The 19,608-nt window shown below is 43.3% G+C and overlaps 1 protein-coding gene across 1 annotated transcript; it reads right to left on the bottom strand.

Annotated features, from left to right (window-relative positions):
- Positions 1-16,249: 16,249 nt before the first annotated feature.
- On the bottom strand, positions 16,250-16,956 carry LOC133929740 (serine/threonine-protein phosphatase 7 long form homolog). The gene is made up of 2 exons (XM_062376525.1): positions 16,564-16,956; positions 16,250-16,490 (listed from the first exon to the last, which is right to left on the bottom strand). The coding sequence occupies exons 1-2, from the start codon at positions 16,875-16,877 to the stop codon at positions 16,421-16,423; spliced, it is 384 nt and encodes a 127-aa protein (XP_062232509.1). The 5' UTR covers positions 16,878-16,956; the 3' UTR covers positions 16,250-16,420.
- Positions 16,957-19,608: the final 2,652 nt, after the last annotated feature.

Genomic DNA, 19,608 nt, shown 5'->3' with positions numbered 1-19,608 from the left:
AAATCCTAAGTGTGTATATGTGCTTTATCCATGTATATAAATATATGTAAATATGTGTGTTATGTGTATAAATACTTATATACATTGTGGGCTATTTTTTCCTAGAAATAATAGTTATAGATAAATATGTATGTATTTTGGTTGATTACTGGATTTTTTGTGAGCTAATATAGGTATATTATATACTATATACACTATATATGTGTATATATACATGAGGGAAATAGGAAAAGAAATAGAAAAGCCTTTGTTTATTTGGACCCAAAGCCCATCTCTGTTTCCTCCCCTCTCTTTCCCCTCTTCCTGTTTTGGCCCGAGGCAGCCCAGCTTGCCACCAGCTTCCCCCTCCTCTCACCCTTCCTTAGGCCGAAGTCCACGTCTTTTGCCTGGCCCACCGAACTCGTCCCCTACCTCCAGCCCCGCTCTCTCTCCCACTCTCTCATGCCGCCGAGCTGCATCGCTGAGAATACTGAGCCGTCCACAGGCCAAAGATGAAGCCCGACGTGCATACGATGGAGAAGACCGTCTAGATGCTTGCTAGGCGTGGAGAAGCAAGAATCCTGGATGAAAATGCCTTATCTCCATGCGGACTGGAGTTCAAATCGGAGTTCGAATGCTTGCTACCGCCATTCAAATTGAAGCCGAGCCGCTCACGAATCATATCTCTTCCGTGTATAAATAGCGCCCTAGACCCCTCCCCTAGACCATCCCAGAGCAAGACGTCAATTTCGAGCAGGTAGTTGCCGAGGGTGCGGAATTTACCGCCGCATCAGAGAAGAAAGCCGCCGCCATAGATCTCGCATGCCAAAGCTAGATCGCTGCTACCAAGGAGTCCTCAAACACCGCAGAAGCGTATAGAAACTTCCCGAGGCGATCCCGACTGCCAATTGCCACCGAAGCACCACCTACGACGCTGATTGAGGAAGTTTGTTTCCACGCGCCGTCACCGACCTAGCTAGAGGGTTCCCTGGGCTTCGATAAGCACCTAGGTGAGTTTTCCGTTCGCTTGTGCCCCTGTTCTGTCGCTCGCTGTCAAGATTTAGTCACCGGAGCGCCTTTCCAATGAGGTTCCGGTGCTGCGCCACCGTGGAAGCCACCATCGCCGCCTCTGTCCACTAGATCCAAGCACCAGTGCATCTGAGCCGTTGGATCTTGATTCAACGGTGAGGATTAGATCCCCTCGTACCCTTTCGCGAGCCAATCAGACGTCACCTCGTGTCCTCTATAGTCCTAGTCACCCCTACTTGCCACCTCATCTAGCTACATCAGCGTTTTGTCCAACGTGTCAAGCCACCTTAGCAGGAGTGCCCAGTGAGCAAGCCAGTCAGCATTTTCTTTTTCTTTTAATTGTTTTAATTATTCTGATGATGTCATAATAGTTAAATATTGCGCAATAAATAGCTTTTAGTATAAAAATAATTCTAAAAATATAACCAATAGTAAATTAATTTCTAAAAGTGTGTTATAATGTTTTATAGGTTTATTTAATTATTTTTAATGGTTTTAAATAGTTTTATAATTCAAATAAATGCTAGAAAATTTCAGAAAAAACCCAAAAAATCATAGATGGCTTTGAAAAATCGTAGAAAATTTCTAGCAACATAAATTTATTTATAGATAATCTTTTTAGTCATATTCTAATCTTTGGAAAATCATAACTTGTAAACCGTAGCTCCATTTTAACCAATTCTTTCGCCGAATAGTCCGAAATAGTGTAATCTTGTGATGATGATATTTGTTGTATGATGTTTGGTTCTTTTTGGATTTTGGTGTTTTTGAGTTGTTGTTTTTCTACGTATGTTACGAGTAGATGCCAACTTTTCAGAGGAACTAGAAGGTCTGCAGGATCAAAATTTTGAAGACCCAATTGAGTTCAGTGAAGACAAATTGTGTTCTTGATCATTTTTATCCCAGTTTTACAAATATTTTGTTTTATAATAATGCATGCTAATAAATTGTTGGGAGTCCCAAAGTTAGGCTTTACCCTAGTTTTTTCTTATCATCCTTATCGCCTTAGTATGGTTTTGGGTTATGGATGGGTAGATGATGCTTAGCCTTGCTTTGGGGATGGTAAACATGATTAATGCTTTACGAATTTGATAATGGTACTATGCAATAATAACAAAATTTGATGGTATAACTTTTGTAGCAACATGGTATAGGGATTTGAGCATGTGGTATGATGGGATGTATGGTTTGGAAAGTAGTAGTCTTGCTCAAATCTAAGGACGAGTTCGCGGGGTGACGTTTCTGTGTTTATAGTACAACCATAAGCCTGGAATGGGACGGGTCTAGCTAAGTAATGCTTACTCTCAGCATAGTATAGATCAGGCAGAAGAGTGGTGAATGGAGGATGTCTTGGGATCCAAAAGGCGCAAGAGGGGGCTTCCATTGTTGAGGTGAAATCACGTGGCAGTGAAACCTTAGCGGGTAGGCATGTGCTGAGAGGGGGCATTGTAAAGGTTTTGTAGTGGATTCCTAGCGCACATCTCAATAGTGTGTAAGAGTTATCCGTGGGTAAAGTACAACCTCTGCAGAGTTAAAATTGAATATTCAGCCATGCTCACAGTCATGAGTGGCACTGCAAACTTACCATGATTATAACTAAATGTTTTTGTTACTCAGGTCAACTGTGATGGTGGGAATCATAGTTGAGGGTGGTTAATCATAGTGGTGAGAACTATGATTGATGGTTCAACCTTAGTGGATGGAAGTTTGGTTGAGGTGTTGGTTACTGGGTTAAATCAAGATAGATGGAGATCTTGAGGTGGTTGGTTATTCACTTAATTATATTTGCTTTTCAAATATTTTTACTTAAATGTTGATTTATGCAAGTGAGCCATATAGCCTTATCCTTGTCAAGCCTTCATATACATACTATTCCTTCACAACTTGGTGAGTACAATAAGTGCTCACTCTTGCTATCACTAAACACTCAGTTGGAGAAGGTATCGAGGAGTACGTTGAAAGTGGATCATTCTAAGATGCTTTCTATGTCGATGATGCCTATGGGAGAGTCGTAAAGGATTAGAGTTTTCGTAGTTCATTTAGTTCCGCTGCAGTTTATTTGATTCTTTGACTCTTGAACGCCACTTTTGTAAGACGGTTAATCCGATTAAGTATGGATATTGTAACGATTATTATCAATGAAATCACTATGTGTTGTGATTGATTCCTAGGCTCAACACATAGATAAGATTGGTTTGTTTCTTGAACTGGTCTCGACAAAACTCCAAGTTCAAAAATCATCAATTTGCAACATATTACAAATAACCTGTCAGATGCATTTACTTACTACAATAGTGTCACAAAATCCTATAATCTTGCCAAAAATGTGCCCAAAAGAGTGTAGGTACCAATTAAAACCACTCAACTCCCTACTCAAAATAAGAGGGGGATAGATACGGCCACAAAGGAGGATACAACTTCTTGCAAGCGTCAAAGGAAACAGAGAAGGAAACCATTTGAAACAGTAAGTGCAAGTCAACATCAAGTTAACAGACACCCAATTGGTAGTATACACCTAGTGGATCAGCAACATCCACAACCTAGCTCAATAGTGCACTCAATTAATGATGCTGGGACATTAGAATACCTTGATTTAGTCATATTGGGAAATCTCAAACAGTCACCAAGGGTGCAAGAGATTTTCACCAACTATCTAGATTCTAGAGAATCATATGACCGAAAGACTACAATTTTCGATACATACTTCTCCACTATGATTGCAAACAACCTCCAAAATGATCCAGATCCCAAGACCATGGCAGACTATAAACAATGCTCGAACTAGACTCAATGGAAGGATGCAATCCAAGCAGAGATAGCCTTGCTCACAAAAAGACAGGTATTCACAAAAGTAATCCAAGTGAGGCCACTGCATCATGCGATGACTGACAATCCTCAACATCCAAGTTCAGAGAGCAACTAACATGCAGTGACTTGCCCAAACCGCATCATGTGATGACTTGAACTTCTGAGTTGCTTCAGATCTTGGATTTCTCTCTAAATGAAGTACGGTGCACTGCATCATGCGGTGAACTAAACCACTACATCATGCGGCAACTAGAGTATCCAATGGTATGTTAATTATTCTGTACAACTGACCACATCATGTGATGATGCCACTGCATCATGCGATGACTCACCATCCTCAACATTCAAGTTCCCAAACTCTCTACAGCTGATATGCACTGCATCGCAACATGACTTACCCATATCGCATCATGTGGTGACTTAAACTTCTAAGTTTCTTGAGATATTGGATCTCTTTGTAAATGAAGTACTGTGCATTGCATCATGCGGTGACTTTCCACTAGATCTCCACGAGTTTTAACCTCTCTATATCTAACATATGGTGCATCACACTATGGGCCACCATATCATGCAGTGACTGCAACACTTGAATCTTCAGAGAAGCTGCCCATTTGCCAAGCCTCACCGTGTCATGCAATGAATATTAAAATTCTAGGGACTTTCTTTTCTATCCAAACTTTGTCCTAGGTTCGATTTCTTTTTCTTGGGCGTCAATTGAGCTACCTAGTACTAGACTTGACTAGTATGTATCACAAATACCTCTCTAGCTCTAACTAGATCAAGCTATTATCATCAACCCCTTTATAGTACGATCAAAAGAAAAACAAAGAATATCTACTCTTAGGTGTCAACCTCAACTCTTTGTGACATTTAGAACTAAATAGTTCTTGATCTTCACACATATCCTTTGACAATCACCATGAAAAATGATATTAGGGTCGAGAATACCCAAGAATCACCACCATGACTTAACATTCAATGATTCTTCACAAAACAAGTTAGCCGCAATGATTCTATTATCATTAATCACCATATGATATGGTAACCTATTTTCCAGTGCAGACTTATCCAATTTAATCCAACTCAAGTACCCGTGTGTGTGGCTTCTCTTCCTCGATGTCTTAGGTCTTCCTATGATCTATTAAAGCTAGCCAAACCTAGTAAGCATCATCTACTAGGTAACTAACCTAAAGACACTAGATCAAACTACTAAACCGAAACCCCTCTTCATAGTATGGATAAAAAGAACAAACATATCTACACAAGTGATGCTTTCAACACTATGATCACTTGTCTAAATAATATGTCCTTATATCTTCACATAGCACTTATTTGACCTTAATGTTCAACCTTTTAAGGTGTTTGGAACTCCAAGCACATCACATCACATCCATGAGATTAAACTTTGGATACTAGTAAATTATGTTAGTCAAATTAACTATATTAATATTAATCACTAAAATTACATTGACCTAATGCTAAACTCATTGAACTTTCAATCGCCGCCTATGTGACTATCAGTCCTACACACATGGTCTAACACCAACAACAAAACTCATGGTTTTCAGCAATTTTCTCTAAATTGCAATTCTTAGACCAAACTTGAGGTATACTTGGAGAAAATTGATCATTTGACACCTAAAACATGTAGCAATTGCCCGCTGAGGATGATACATAGACCACCCTGAGTCTATGCTGGTGGGTCCAAGTATCAATTTAATTGACACTCCGATGTTTTGGGTGTTAATCTCTCAGTATACTTGACATGACTTGGGCCGACACTATGCTGCCCATGCCTAATAGGAAATTCTTTTCAGGCTTGCTTGCCGGGCTTGTTTTGCTTAGTCTAGGACTCGTATATAAACATCATTTTAAAAGAAAAAAGACACTCTTTCAACGGCTACAAGATTTCCGATGTTTCTCAACGTTTATTAGCAGGAGCTGGCGGTTTATTGTTTTCCTTTAGAATTCTTTAGTATTTCTTTGCAACCAAGGGGAGCTACACCACGCTGCTCCCCTGCCACTGAGCTACCCACTCATGCTGTACTTCCTCCTGCCAATATAAACATGATCGAGCCGGCTGGGAGGGTAACAACCAGGGAAGGGCACCTGCTCTCCAATTTCTATTCTTTGTTTCCGTGCCGAACTTATCTGTTCCAAACGCGAGTCATTCTTTCGAAAAGGAAATCCAATTTCTGTAAGACTTGATCGATCGTACGTGTGTTGGGATACTTATCTTTGAGAGTGCTGTACGAGATCAGTTCCTTCCTCACTAAAGAAGGGCCCGTGGCTTCTTTAATTTATTTTAGGTGAATTCTTTTCCTTTCTACTCAAGAAAATTGACAGCTAGGATCCTATTTGGACCGAAGGGACAGACTCCTTTCCGAATGGTCTATGGGGCAGAGTCAACTATTGCCCTATTTTTCTTATTTCTTAGAAGAATTCGCCCAGTATACTCCTAAAATTTGGATCTCAGTTCTTTCGTGCATATGGAGTCAGTCCATCCCGAGGAAAGAAGAGAACGAAAGGAGAACTGAACTTTGTATTTGGTAATTCTCCTGTAGTTATGTTTAACCTTGAATGCAATATATAAATTCGACAGCAATAGTCCCTCGGACTCAAAAAGGGAGTGGTCTTCTATCTTCTCGGCTTCTTCTTGACTGGGAGGGTGGAGAGTCGTACAATGCATTGGTGGGATGGACGTTCTAGCTTAGCTGAGAAAGGAAGTTTCGATGTGTATGTAGATTTCCATCCAAGCCATTTCTTTCACTTACCACTCGTGGCTGACAATGGCGCTTTGCTGCCCGCACCGCCTAGAATGGAACATCTCTAGGTGTTGACTGAATATGTTGATAGTGAGCGACCGATATTCTCAATCCCTAATTTCCTAATTGCTAGTCAGGGTCGGAAAATCATCTGCTTGTAAATTATTTTTTAAGAAAAAAGTCTCAGCCCAAAAAGTGAAAAGAACGACATCTAGAAAAAATTCTACTTGCTGAACCAGGAGGAATTTCTTTCATACGATCAGACCCAGTCCACTTCTCTGCAATTCATGGAAAATCCTGGCATTAGAAGGAAATCTATGATATAATAATATAACACATTTCTAATGCAATTTGGACATTTTCCGATAGTCTTGGAATATGAAAGAGGGACGGAACTAGTATGGCCGCCACTAGTTGCCACCGATCCACGTGCGATATCCTGCAATACCTGAACGACATTGCACAACCTTCTCTTTATTTTCCCTCACCATCTACTATGAGAGTGTTGCCTAATCTTCTAAAAGATAATGTGATAAGTCGATTTAGTAGAGTTTCGATGTTAATGATATAAAGATCCGATCAAAACAGATCAAAAACCTTTGCAACTGTTACACTACTACTCTGTGGTTATCAACCGTGCCAAAATATAGTTGACCTCGCTAAGAAAGCTTTTACTGCAAACGAATCGATAATACAAGTAAGAACAAGGTATATGCAATCTGAATATTGCTAATTACCAATAAAGTACTCAAAGTTGGATTCTATAAATCGATATACGACAAAACTATCTAAAACAGAATAATCTAAGCAAAATTCGAGTCTAAACTACGACAACTACTGTATATATAGAGGGACGTGAGGAAGTCGACCTAGAGTTGTTCGGCTATGGGAAGAGATGTACACAACCTGCACTTTGATCCCGACATGCTTACAAGATCTGACGAAGTCTAAAACGGTGACGCAATACCTTATTTCAACGACTCTGATTAATTCCTAACGAATATAAGGGTAAGATCAGATTCATTAGAAAAGTCTCGTCATAAGTTTTCTCGCAAGTCTAAGGACGTCTCAATTGGATTCTATATATGGAAGTTATACCTGTTTTTTTTGACATAGTCCTGAGCCCCCGAATAATTCGACTTTCAGTTCGAATAGACTTGACCTCTGAAGGGTGATATGCAGATGATATTATGGTGCTTCTTCTATATTCTTAAGTAACAAAACATAATAAAAATTTAGTAGAATCTTATCATTTATCACGAAAATATAAACATTTTGAGAAATGAGTTTAATTATATTTATAAAAAAGTGATGTCCTCCTCATCAATCTGGGGCCTTCGGTAGTGGACCGGGACGTGGGCGTTTGCCACACCACCTACACGGCTACACCCCTGAAACTAAACTCAAAAAGCAAATCTTTGGAGGAAGAACAGTGTGCATTTGACGGATAGAATGCTCGGGAGAGGGTATATGTACGACGGTGACCCGGGAGAGGCTGTATGGCAGGCAGCCAATGAGCTACTGCCTTGTGCCAAAGACAACATACCGTTTATATGGGTTTAGATCCATAGTTTTTGACAAACTAAACACTACGAAATTTTAGTCAGGCGTATTAAATAAACTAAAAAAAGTAAACTTGATTTCTTCCTACCCTGAAGCCACACAACACAATTAACCCTGCTGCCGGTCTGAAGCTGGTACATGTGCACCAAAGGGCACAGCGGTGACCGGTGGACCAAAATCAGCATTTCACTTTAACAAATACCAACGGGAAAACTTCCTACAACTAAGCCAGCCGTCTCATCAGCTTTTTCACTCTTTTCCAAAGCGCCTCGCCACCTTTGCTGCTTTCCATTGGCGTGCCCAAATCAATCAAATCATTAGGCACGACCGCCTCTCTCTCACACACACAGCTCCCGTCCCTACCAGCAGCCACGCCGAAGCTCCATGTCCATGGCGTCGTCTGGTCCTTATCCCTGTGACCAAGGTAGCGACCAGCTTTCTTGCCTTTTCCTGTCACGGATGAATCCCCATCGATCGACCACCCTCTCGCTCCCAGCCATGACAACGAAGTGTCACCCAAATTCAGGCCTTTTCGTGAACATTATTGGGGGCTAGCTGCTGGGTTGATACAGAAATGGGCAGTTTGGTGCTGTTATCTTTTCGCCTAATGCTGCAATGTCACTGGCCAGTGCAGGTAAGTGCGTACTAGCATCTTCTTCTTCGTCTTTAGTTTACCCATGCAAAGTGCTGGACACGTACTTACTAAATTCTCATGGCTAACGACTGTACTAAAACTGCACAATTTCTTGAAATTAGCACTCTTTTTTCAGTGACTCAAGATCAATGCTACATAGACCGATCGAGTCGTGAGACGGTGTTAACCCTAATAAGATCTTTTTTCGAGACGCCGGATCCTAATACAATTCCAAAATGTAAATAACAAGGGAAAACTTTTAAATAGGTAATGGCATTATGATCTAATAATGTGACCTGATGATCATGGGGAAAGTAGATGGATTGCCCAATAATTACAGCTATCCTCCCAATCACACTAATAGAGTCAGAAAGATATAGGTACGGATTTGCCCTAGCCCTGAAAAAGGCAGAAAAAGATATCTGCAGGGTGCTCAGCTCTTTCCCTGTTCAATCTTCATGTATTTGCAGGCTTCGTTCTTTTACCATTTGATCTCATTTTTCTGGCCAGGATTGCATACCATTAACAATAAAAGACAAGGTTTGTGGACCAATTCACTTACGCACGTATGATGGACCAAATGCCTTTTTTCTTGTTAGTGCATGAACACTGAAGCATGTAACCTGTTGAATGAAAAACGGCATTTCTGATCATTAATCAATGTAATAAAATAGAAGGCTGTAGTTTACTTTGTTTTTCTTTTGTTTGTCTGACAAGGTACCACTACTACGAAAACCATCAGTGCCGGTTAAAAACCGCCATCAGTGTTACTTTTTTGAACCGGCACTGCGTAATCAGCAGTGATAGTCTAGGATTATCATTATCAGTTGTGGAACTGTCAATGATACCCCTTATTACTGTAAGTTTGTGGCTCGAACCAGAAGTGATAACACCACTATCACTACCAGTTTTATCCATAAATCGATAATGATAGCCTATTATTACTGTCATTTCATAGATAAAATCGACAGTGATAGTGATGTCATGACTGCCAGTTCAAGCCACGAAACCAGCACTGATAATTAAACTCCCCAAAATGCAATATTAGTCCTAAACAAAAATAGCCCATATGGTTCACATACAGTTCATAATTACATATGAGTTTATCATTTACATATGGTTCACAACAAGTTCATATATAGTTCATTATTCATTCAAACATCACAATTTTGCAACAAGTTCGTCATTTTACAAGTTTGTGAAATAGTTCAAGTTTCATTCATATTTCTACTTGCTAGAAGGTGTCATACTACTAGGGAAGTAACGAGTCTATAATATAGGAGAAGTACGAGGATCCGAACGGTTAAGACATTTATGGAGATCTAAATGGAAGCATGTCGGGTCATGAAACTTGCCCTCTGGACATATGACAAAGTTATTGATGAACCCGAAGAGCTGATCTTGAATGCCTACAATTTCTGGGCCAGTAGCCAATTTGTTTTTAGATTCGAGTGTTGTCATTAATGAACAAAGAAAATTAATCTGTGAATAGAAATTGAAAAGTAGACATTAATATGAAAAATTACATACCTCAGCATTGTTTTGGAAGATGATGTCTGAGTCACCATAGAATCCGTGCATGAATGTACATACGTAGTACCCATATAAATTATTACCGTGGTCTTGCCTTGCACAAGGAAAATCAGTTCGGACGTAGGAATCCTTCTTGTAAGTGTTGAACATTTTTTACAATATCGTGCAAATACCCTGTGCGTGATTATAAATAGTAATTAAACTTAGATGCAATCGGATGGAAGATTACTAGAGCAATAACAAAATGATCAAATTTACCTATTTAGAAAGTCTATTACGTCTTGGAATTTGTTTTGTTGTTTCCTTAGCAAATCGAAAACAACGATCTTGCTAAGGTTCAACTGGATGACAAGGATGATCTAGTAAAAACTCCACATATAGGTTATCATAGCCAATTAGTCTTAACATCATGTTGCATATAAAAAGTAGAACTAGTAGGTAGGGAAACACGGACTCAGAGTTATAGGGTAAAGATATGCATCTTTTGTATTTCAGCTTTAGCATAGCATTGAATATGTAGTTTCTTTTGGGTTGGCTTTGACCAGTTTCTTGTTTACATGTCCTGGGTCGAGGAATCCTACTATTTTCCATTGTTATTTTTGCATGTCTATATATCCATTCTACATAAGAAAGAAGTTGGACATGCAATTTAATGGTTCAATATATACCATGATTTAATGGTACAATTGGTACAATTCATTCAAATCCAACTAGAGGAGGTCATCCATAGTATGAAAATGTTTCTCTTTGCACCTCTCCATGTACCACTTATGTAGGTACCACATTTGATTTGTTAGGCCATCTAACTTATCTAGATGGACCAACGTGTTCCCAATCTCAAACACCCATCTTACGAATCCACTCCTTATCCTTTCGCATCATCTCTAGAAGATTTTTTCTATAATGCTTCTACATTAGCCTGCTTCATGTAACCCCTTCCTTGAGATGCGCTCGTAGTTTGACACTGCGCGCCAGGTGAGACTACACACTTTTCACGACTCTCATCTGGACGACTGAAGAATGATGTTATACTACCAATCACATTCTTTTTAGACTTATTAGGTGGTGCCAACTTTTGAGATGGTGGTGGTGCTTGCTTCTAAGATGGTCATGGGAACAACTTCATTTAAGGTGGTAGCAGAGAACTGGGACTTCTTCTAATCGGTGGCGGAGGAGTTAGACTTCTTCTAGTTGGTGGCGATGACTACGGGAGGTCTCTTGGTGGAGAGTCTGACTCAACAATACCCTCCTCTTGGTCAAAGATTATGTAATGCTTGTGCCACGTAACAAAACCGTGGATGACTTTTCCTAAAATCTTTACCCCTCCTCTCTGGGATGTCTAGCTTAATGACAGTGTATATGCGATGTACCTTGTCCACTTGGACCCTAGCGTAGCCCAACGGTATCGGGCAGGTGTGCAAAACTTCCCCATCCACTTGTGGCCAAGTGTAACAACCCAATTTTAACTTTCCAAATTAATTGAGCTTCCACTTCTAGATAGAGAAAAGAACTAAAGGAGAATACTTTATAATACGACGAAACATTTATACAAAACACCTATCCTGAGCACACGCAAGGGAACCGTAGACAGGCAAGTGAAATCCAATCCACGAAATATATTGATCCATGGACGGCACCATTGTGGTAAAGGTCGTAATGCCAGAGGAATCACTACCGCAAGGCATAGAGGGGGAGGTCATAAGCGCCTATACTGTAAAATCGATTTTCAACGGAATCAAAAAGACATTTTTGAACTGCACTTTGAAAGCCAAAGCCAAGAAAGACCATATCAACTACTCATAGCGTTGGGCAAGTAGGTGTAACGGTGGAGTTCTATGGTGGCGAACTTAATGGAGTAAGTTATTCCGATCCTACTACTATAAAAGAAATATGCGAGGCACTCCCAATTAGGGAATATTTTTGAATGAGAAAAAGGGAAGATGCTGCCTCGACATCTGTTTGTCCGCAGTAAGGGTAATGTGCCCTAAACCATAAGTAGGAGTATGTCCTCTTAGACAACGAACCGGATTCAAGCCCTAGCCCCTCAACTTGGACGGACTTGTGGAAATCCTCAAAAACTAGTATTGCTCAACTCCATATACTGATAAGGGATGTATGGATTCTCGAGAAGAGAGGAGCCTATACTTGGATGCTATCTGAATGTGGGGATTTGTAGTATGGAAACTTGGTCGATAGACAAGAGTGCTTGTTGAAGGCAAGGGAAATCTAAGATGAGATAGGATACCTATATATGATAGTAGTTTAAGTGATGGGTGATAGACCATGCACTTGCCTCGGCTGTGAATCCGTTCCCGGGCCTTGTACACAATGCCCGTCACACTATAGGAGCTGGCCAGGTTTGAAGTCATTACCATTAACCATAAGGAGGGGGATGCCTAAGAGATTAGGAACACTAAATTACATAAAGGATTAGTAATGAAATTGAGAAATAACAAAATTAAATAAAAATGGTGTAGAAATAATTTTATTAGGTCCCCTCTTGCTCTCGTGTGCTCTTTTCCTCTGTGTAGATTAGGGCGTTTTGATTTTCCTAGCTTTTGTTGGATTTTCCTAATTAAATAATAATCAGAAGATAATTGAATAATGGAAATAATAAATAGAAAAGAAAAGGATAAATAGAAGAATAAAAATGAAATCCAATTTCCATCTGGGCCAAAAGCCAATTCCTTTTCCTCTCTTTTCCTTCTTAGCCTGATTCCCTTCTGGGCTGAACCTATCCCCTTTTCTTTGGCCCAACTGTTAGTTCTTTCCTTTCTAGGCTGAAGTCGCCTCTCTTCTTTCAGTTCGGGCCACCATCCTTCTCCTATCCCTAGGCCGAGATTTTTTAATATTTATAAAAATATATGCCTATTTCAAAATATTTTTAAATAGACATGTATTTTTACAAGTATTGAAAAATAAAAATAAAAAATTCCCTAGGCCGAAACCAACTTCCCTACCCACCTTCCTTCCCTGAACTGAGATGCTGCGCGCGCTTTCCGTGTAGTCTGCAACCCAAATTCTTCTGCCTAGTCATGCCGCGTGCGCCCATCTCTCTATTGGGCCGAAGTCAAGTTGCAACCTAGCCGATGCCTGTATTTCCCAAGTTTTTTTTATTTTTATATTTTTTTCGAGTTTAAATTTAAATAAATAGATTCCCGGTGAAAAGATTTACAAAAGTAGGCGCCCACCGCCCTCTCAGAGGGCTGCAGCCCTCTCAGAGGGCGGGTACGGGTGCTAACCGCCCCCTCCCCCTGAGAGGGCGGTAGGCCTAACCGCCCCCTCAGAGGGCGGCAAGAGGGGCTAACTGCCCTCTCAGGGGGCGGTTAGGCCCTGGGGGGCGGTTAGCCCCTAGCCACCCTCTGAGAGGGCGGTTAGGGGCTTTTTTCATGTAAAATTAATTTTTTTTCCATTTTATCCTATAAAAATGTATTATTTTTGTAATTGAAGAAAAAAAAAGAAGGGGTGTAAGGAAATTAAGAAATTAAATTTGGAGTAGGTTATGTAATAACGGGAGGAAAAAATTAGTAATTAGTAGTTGCAGCATTTTACGTGGGTATGGGGTGCGAACGAGGACAAACATAGTATTGAACACATGGTGAAAACATTACAATACACTGTAACCGCGATGACACGATGAGGAAACAAAGGTGGCATGTACGGTTCGCACTAAGAAGACCTTATTAGTGCGCCGATCCTAATCATAACATGCCTTAGGGAAGGAAAGTATGTCGGGTTACATTAGGTACTCTCTACTGCGTGCATCTAGGATACTTTCCCTTTCGGAGGGCATCGGGACCTACTGCCTTAGCACGGCGGGCCCTCTCCCGCTTCCTTTCCCTCTCAGCCTCTCGAGCCTGAGCCACGGTACGGTCATGCGCCGCCTTCCTCATGCGCTCTTCTTCCTCCCGCTTGAGACGAAGTTCCTCTTGCTGTTGCTCGTACTCCCGACGTGCGTACGCTTCCCTTCTCCACCTCATGTTCATGTCGACCCACAGCTTCTGTGAGTCATTTTGCTCATTGTCGAGCCACTGAATAAAATCACAGAGCGGTGGAGGGGACTGAACAAATGGAACAAGATGAGCGGTTAGTAAAAGAGGGTGCGTAATCGGAAGAGATGAGGCGGACATCTGTTACCGTACCGGTCGATAACCAGTTGTTGCATTGCGAGGCTTGTCATACTCGTAGTTGGCACACATGAAGAAGCGTAGTCCATAGGTGTATGAGATGTCCTGCGACTCGCGGAGCTTACAAAGGTCACCACAGAAGCACATTGGTGGTTCGAGACCTTCAGGTACGGTAGTCCCCCAATGTTTATTTGGTGGGCTCAATGGAGCTGAGGAAGACATTGCACTTGAGAGATATGAGAAATGAGCGATGCTTCTCCGTAAGGAGGTTTGGCTACTTATAGTTGGGGGAGGCAGGAGCATTGGATTCCCTCTTAAAGAAAGGAATTAGGGCATGGGCGTAGCTGGCGGGAGGAGCATCGAATTCCATCTTGAAGAATGTGACAGTTTTGTCGTTGACCATGGTCAGAGATTCCACGTTTATTGGTACCCGTGTTGTCATTTACTGATTTGAAAAAGCTGGGTAGTGTTGTCACATCTTGTTTAAAGCCTGCGGCAGGAGGCATGTGTTGTCAAGTCATGGTTAAAGTTTAGTGGTGTGGTCACTTGTTCATTGAACGTGTCTAAATATGAAATGCATTTACGAAATGCTAAGTCGACCATACAAAGTGAACGTGTCTTAATACATATGAGCACATCACGAAGCGAATACGCATATGTTAGTTACAAAAAATGTAAAATGCTACTCATGCCTCCCTCGTTGCCGTCGTCCGTGTGCCCCATCGTGGTCCCGATGCCACTTGTTAACCCTCACGTGACCCCTGGAGTAGGTGAGGGGGTCAGGTGGGCCGACGTGTCTGGTAGGCCTAGTAGGGACCACCGGTGTCGAGGGCTCGTCGTGCGTGGGCTGGGTTCGAAGCGGTGCACTGGAAACCTGGGACCGCTGAAGGACGTCGTAGTCAGGTGTGCCCCCGAAGAAGTCACGGACGATGTCGTATGCGGTGTCGGGGCCAGCCTCATCCTCCTGACTAGGGTAGGAGGACTGTGAAAGCTCGGCAGGCGTCCATGTGTACTGGCTGGAGGGGCCTGTGAACAAATAATCACATTAGATACGAACAATATGGTATTGAAAGTAGTAGTAAAAAATATATAATTGTACCTGCGTGGTACGACGGTGCAGCAGAAGAAGGCCACGCTGACGTGCCGTAGTACGTTGCGGGGGGGGGGGGGGGGTAGGGTGTGGGGCCGCCGAAGATGGACCGGCCTCTTCACCGAAGTAACCTGAGCACAGTTGTAACTTATTTTGCTGAAAGTACTAGAAATTAGGAAGAAGGGTTCCCGGAGTACCTGACTGTGGACGTACAGGGCTCAATCTGCGAGGCTGCGTCGAGACTTGTGTAGACGGACCTAATGAATGTTTAATAACAATAAGTAAAGGATATTGATCAATAATTTTCAAAAGTATAATTCATACCATGTTGCTCGGACCCTCCAAGACGTGATAGAAGGGGTCGTGTGGGTGCCGACACTGAAGAACGTCGGTGCACGTCTGACGCCCGAGACGACTTGGCGTGTACACCACTCGTCCTGGGAGGCGGCCCTGCTACATCTGTGGTAGATCGGCAGGAGGTGAGTTTCAGGGCGCGCGTCCTCTTGTCAAAAACTCGTCTAATGAAGCTCGCAACATCCGACGCACTTAGGTGATGCCCTTGTCGGACGCAGTCCATGGCAGCAGCTGCATCCCTATTTACATCATAAATGATATCTGTCTGCGGATACGAACAATAGTGAACAATTAAAGTATACGGTTATGTTCATTCAATATGTAGTACGGACTTCAAAAAATGACTTACTGCTAAAGCGGCGTCTTCGTCCCAATGCACCGGGTATGTCTCCGTTGTCGATGCGACGTGGCCCCGGACATCATCAGGGGTGTAGGTGACACGAGTCCGCGTACGAGGTACGTACCACCGTAGGTACTCCCTAAAGTTTCCCTCGGTGTGGGGACGCGCCTCATCCACGACGTCCTGTAGCGCTTGGGCTCATGTTGCCACGTAAGGGGCCAAGCGGTCCGCCCAGAGGTGGCCAGCTGGCTGGCCTTTCTGCGTGTACCTGCATTGAAACCACGGTAAATGTAAGGCAAACTGAAACGAAGGTTGCTCAAACTAAAATTTATCAAATGTACCTGTGGACGTGCAAGGGGACTGTACGGATGGGGACGAGCGGGAATGCCTGGTGACGGCCAAACTGCCGCATGACGCGCTGCGGTGAGTACTCTTCGACGTAGATGTCGAAGACAAGGGGCGCCTTGGTGAGCCAGTACTCCTCGTCACGGGTGCACAAGGGTGACAATCCCGACCCTGGACGTGTATGAACGGACCGAATATTGTATGGCTCCCATACCACATCGTTAGGACGTAGCCTGTCAAACTGGGTACGAAAATGCTCGTATGCGCTGCGAGGCTGCTCGTGGGCCCAGTGTGGCTGAGTGACAAACATCAATACAGATATTTAGAGAGTAACATAGTACGAACGAAACTGTTAATGTAAATTACGTACCCGTCAACGACACCACAGCGAGGCCATTGTCGGCGCGTCCTCTTCCATCTCGCCGTACCACTCCTCTGGGTACGGGGAGCGATCCACCACCGGCCTACCTATGGCGAAATGCTCGTACGACCATAGCTGAAGAAGAAGTGGACACCCGGCAAAAGTGGCTAGCGCCTCCTTCTTCGTGCATGCGTCGCAGAGCGCCCGATACGTCGTAGCAAGAACAGCTGATGCCCAGCTGAACTGCGGTACATCCTCTGCATGCGCGTCCGCTATCGACCGGGCGTACGGCACAAGGGTCCTCGTAACCAGGTGGCCTTGGCCACTAGTGAACATCACCCACCCAAACAACCAAAGGAGGTAGGCGTCCAAATGTCTCAAGACCGCGTATGCGTTGGCTTGTGGGTGGATGTACGCCGGCTGCATATATGACTGGTGTCAGAAATAATCATTACGACATAATTTGTTAGTAATCGATAGGTTGCATGTTACCGTACCTGGAACTGTAGGATCCACTTCTTCGTTGGCCCTCGTGCATCGGCTAAGAACTCAGGCACGTACGGGGGTGCATCCGCCTTTCGCTCCACCGGCCCAAATCGCTAATGCATGTCGTTCATCCAGTCAGCCTGCATATCGATCACCCCAATCGCAGCTCCCGCGCAAGGAAAGCCTAAGAGGTAGGAGACGTCCTGCAGGGTCGGGGTCATCTCTCCGCACGGTAGGTGGAACGTATGTGTCTCCGGCCTCCAACGGTCGACCAGTGCTGCTATCAGCGACCGATCGAAGTAGAAACGACGGGCCGCAACCTCGGGGTTCTCCGTCGATCGGGCCTCGACCAACCGGCAAAGCGGTAGGAGTCCGGCCGCTCCCAACCTATAAGTATTGCAGTACATCAATAATATGTAACAACAGCAGCGAAATGATATGTAACACCATCAGCTTTTCTAAGTACCTGTGGGTCCAGCGCTCGTCTACCGTCAGCAGCTCTCCGGGGCCTCATGGGCGAAACACTCCTAGGTCCGTCTGGTGCTCGGCGGATAAGAAGTTGCGATGCTTCTTGTCCACGGCAAGGTCCAAAAGCTCCGGGGTCGAAGGCTGAGCCATCTCTGCATTTGAAAGACATGTACATTAATACATTGAGAAATAAATACAAGAACAACATACTTCGAATGCAAATTAACCATACGCGAAATTAACACATATTAAAATGCTACAAAACTAGCTGACCTAGACAACAGGTGCATCACCGCCTGCACTTTTGGGACAATATTTGTAAGTGTGACCTACTTCATTGCACTGACTGCATCGCTTAATCCTAGGGCCAGCCTCGGATTCATCCATATCGTTACGAATCCGCCGAGATTGTCTTCGGCCCGGTGCGTTCTTCATCTTTCCCAAATCAGGCACATATATTCTTGAAGGCCCTGGGTTACTTGTAAAAGTGTCAACAATGCCGTAACCATATAGCTCCTGGTTCCAGGTGTTCAGTACTTGATCTTTCATGAAATATTGTGACACATATTGCCTTGGAAGCATATGGTGCTCCGTGCACGCAGCTATGACATGTGTACAAGGTTTGTGGAGTAATTGTGGCTTCTGACAACTACATATGCATGTCCAACTCCTTAGCACACACTCTTGAACATGCCGCTCACGTCTACCCCCCTCCGACCCTTATCCCGACACAGGACACTGAACCTGTGCTCTGCTGTGCCCTCTTGATTTGCGCGATGCATGTGGGCCTTCCTATTTGCCTTCTCCATGTACTCACATAGCATCCGGCCATAAAGCATACGATTGTCCTCCATTACAACCTTAGCAGCTGCAAACCGATCAATGAAGTACTTGCAGGTGTCATGCAAAATGCCTTCTACAATTCCAACTAGTGGTAGGGACCTCATTCCTCGTATGACCCAGTTACAAACCTCTGCAAGGTTTGTAGTCATTACTCCATACCTGGCACCACCACTGTCGTACAACAGAGCCCATTTTTCATTGGGCACATTGCGTATCCACTGTGAAAAGCTCCTAATAGATGAGCCAGATCTCCGTACAATTTGCGAAGTATCGGTTGGGAGCCGACCGAGAGCTATTGGTTCCTCACGGTTAGGTGCGGCCTCCGCAGTTTGTTCAAGAGTCAGTTCATCAAGTCTTGCCCATAATGCATTGAACTTACGTTGTTGGTTCTGACTGCACAACTTCTTGAAGAGCTTCATTAACTCTTTGTTTTTAAACTATCTGTAGAAGTTCGCACCCATATGGCGCATGCACCACCTGCTTTTGAGATCTGGCCACTGTACTGGTACACCCCGTCGCACGCTACCGTGTTGCATATCCAGCAAAGCCTGCAACAATCTTGCATGTCTATCATGAATGAGGCACACATCTGGTCGGTCAAGAACAATTGCATGCTTCACCTGCTCTAGGAACCAATACCAGCTGTCCCCATTCTCACTCTCCACGAACGCAAACCCTAGTGGCAGCACTTGGTTGTTACCGTCGACCCCTATTGCAGATAATATCTGCCCTTTGTACTTCCCAGTTAGGAATGTTCCATCTAGGCATATGATGGGTCGGCAATATCTAAATGCTTTGATAGTTGCACCGAATGCAAAGAAAGCACGCTGCAACACTCTTTTTCTGCTGTACTCCACATCAGTAGAGGGGTAATGCTTGATAT

Source organism: Phragmites australis, chromosome 9 (genome assembly GCF_958298935.1).
Source record: "Phragmites australis chromosome 9, lpPhrAust1.1, whole genome shotgun sequence".
NCBI classification, from domain to species: domain Eukaryota; kingdom Viridiplantae; phylum Streptophyta; class Magnoliopsida; order Poales; family Poaceae; genus Phragmites; species Phragmites australis.
This window is presented reverse-complemented; position numbering and strand designations above follow the sequence as displayed.

What these genes read in the sequence shown, in the direction of transcription:
- LOC133929740 (XM_062376525.1), bottom strand. Translation starts at nt 16,877, where the DNA reads ATGTTTGTCACTCAGCCACACTGGGCCCACGAGCAGCCTCGCAGCGCA. An exon ending in GTCCCCTTGCACGTCCACAG is followed by an intron (nt 16,491 to 16,563) that starts GTACATTTGATA and finishes GTTTCAATGCAG; the next exon opens with GTACACGCAGAAAGGCCAGC.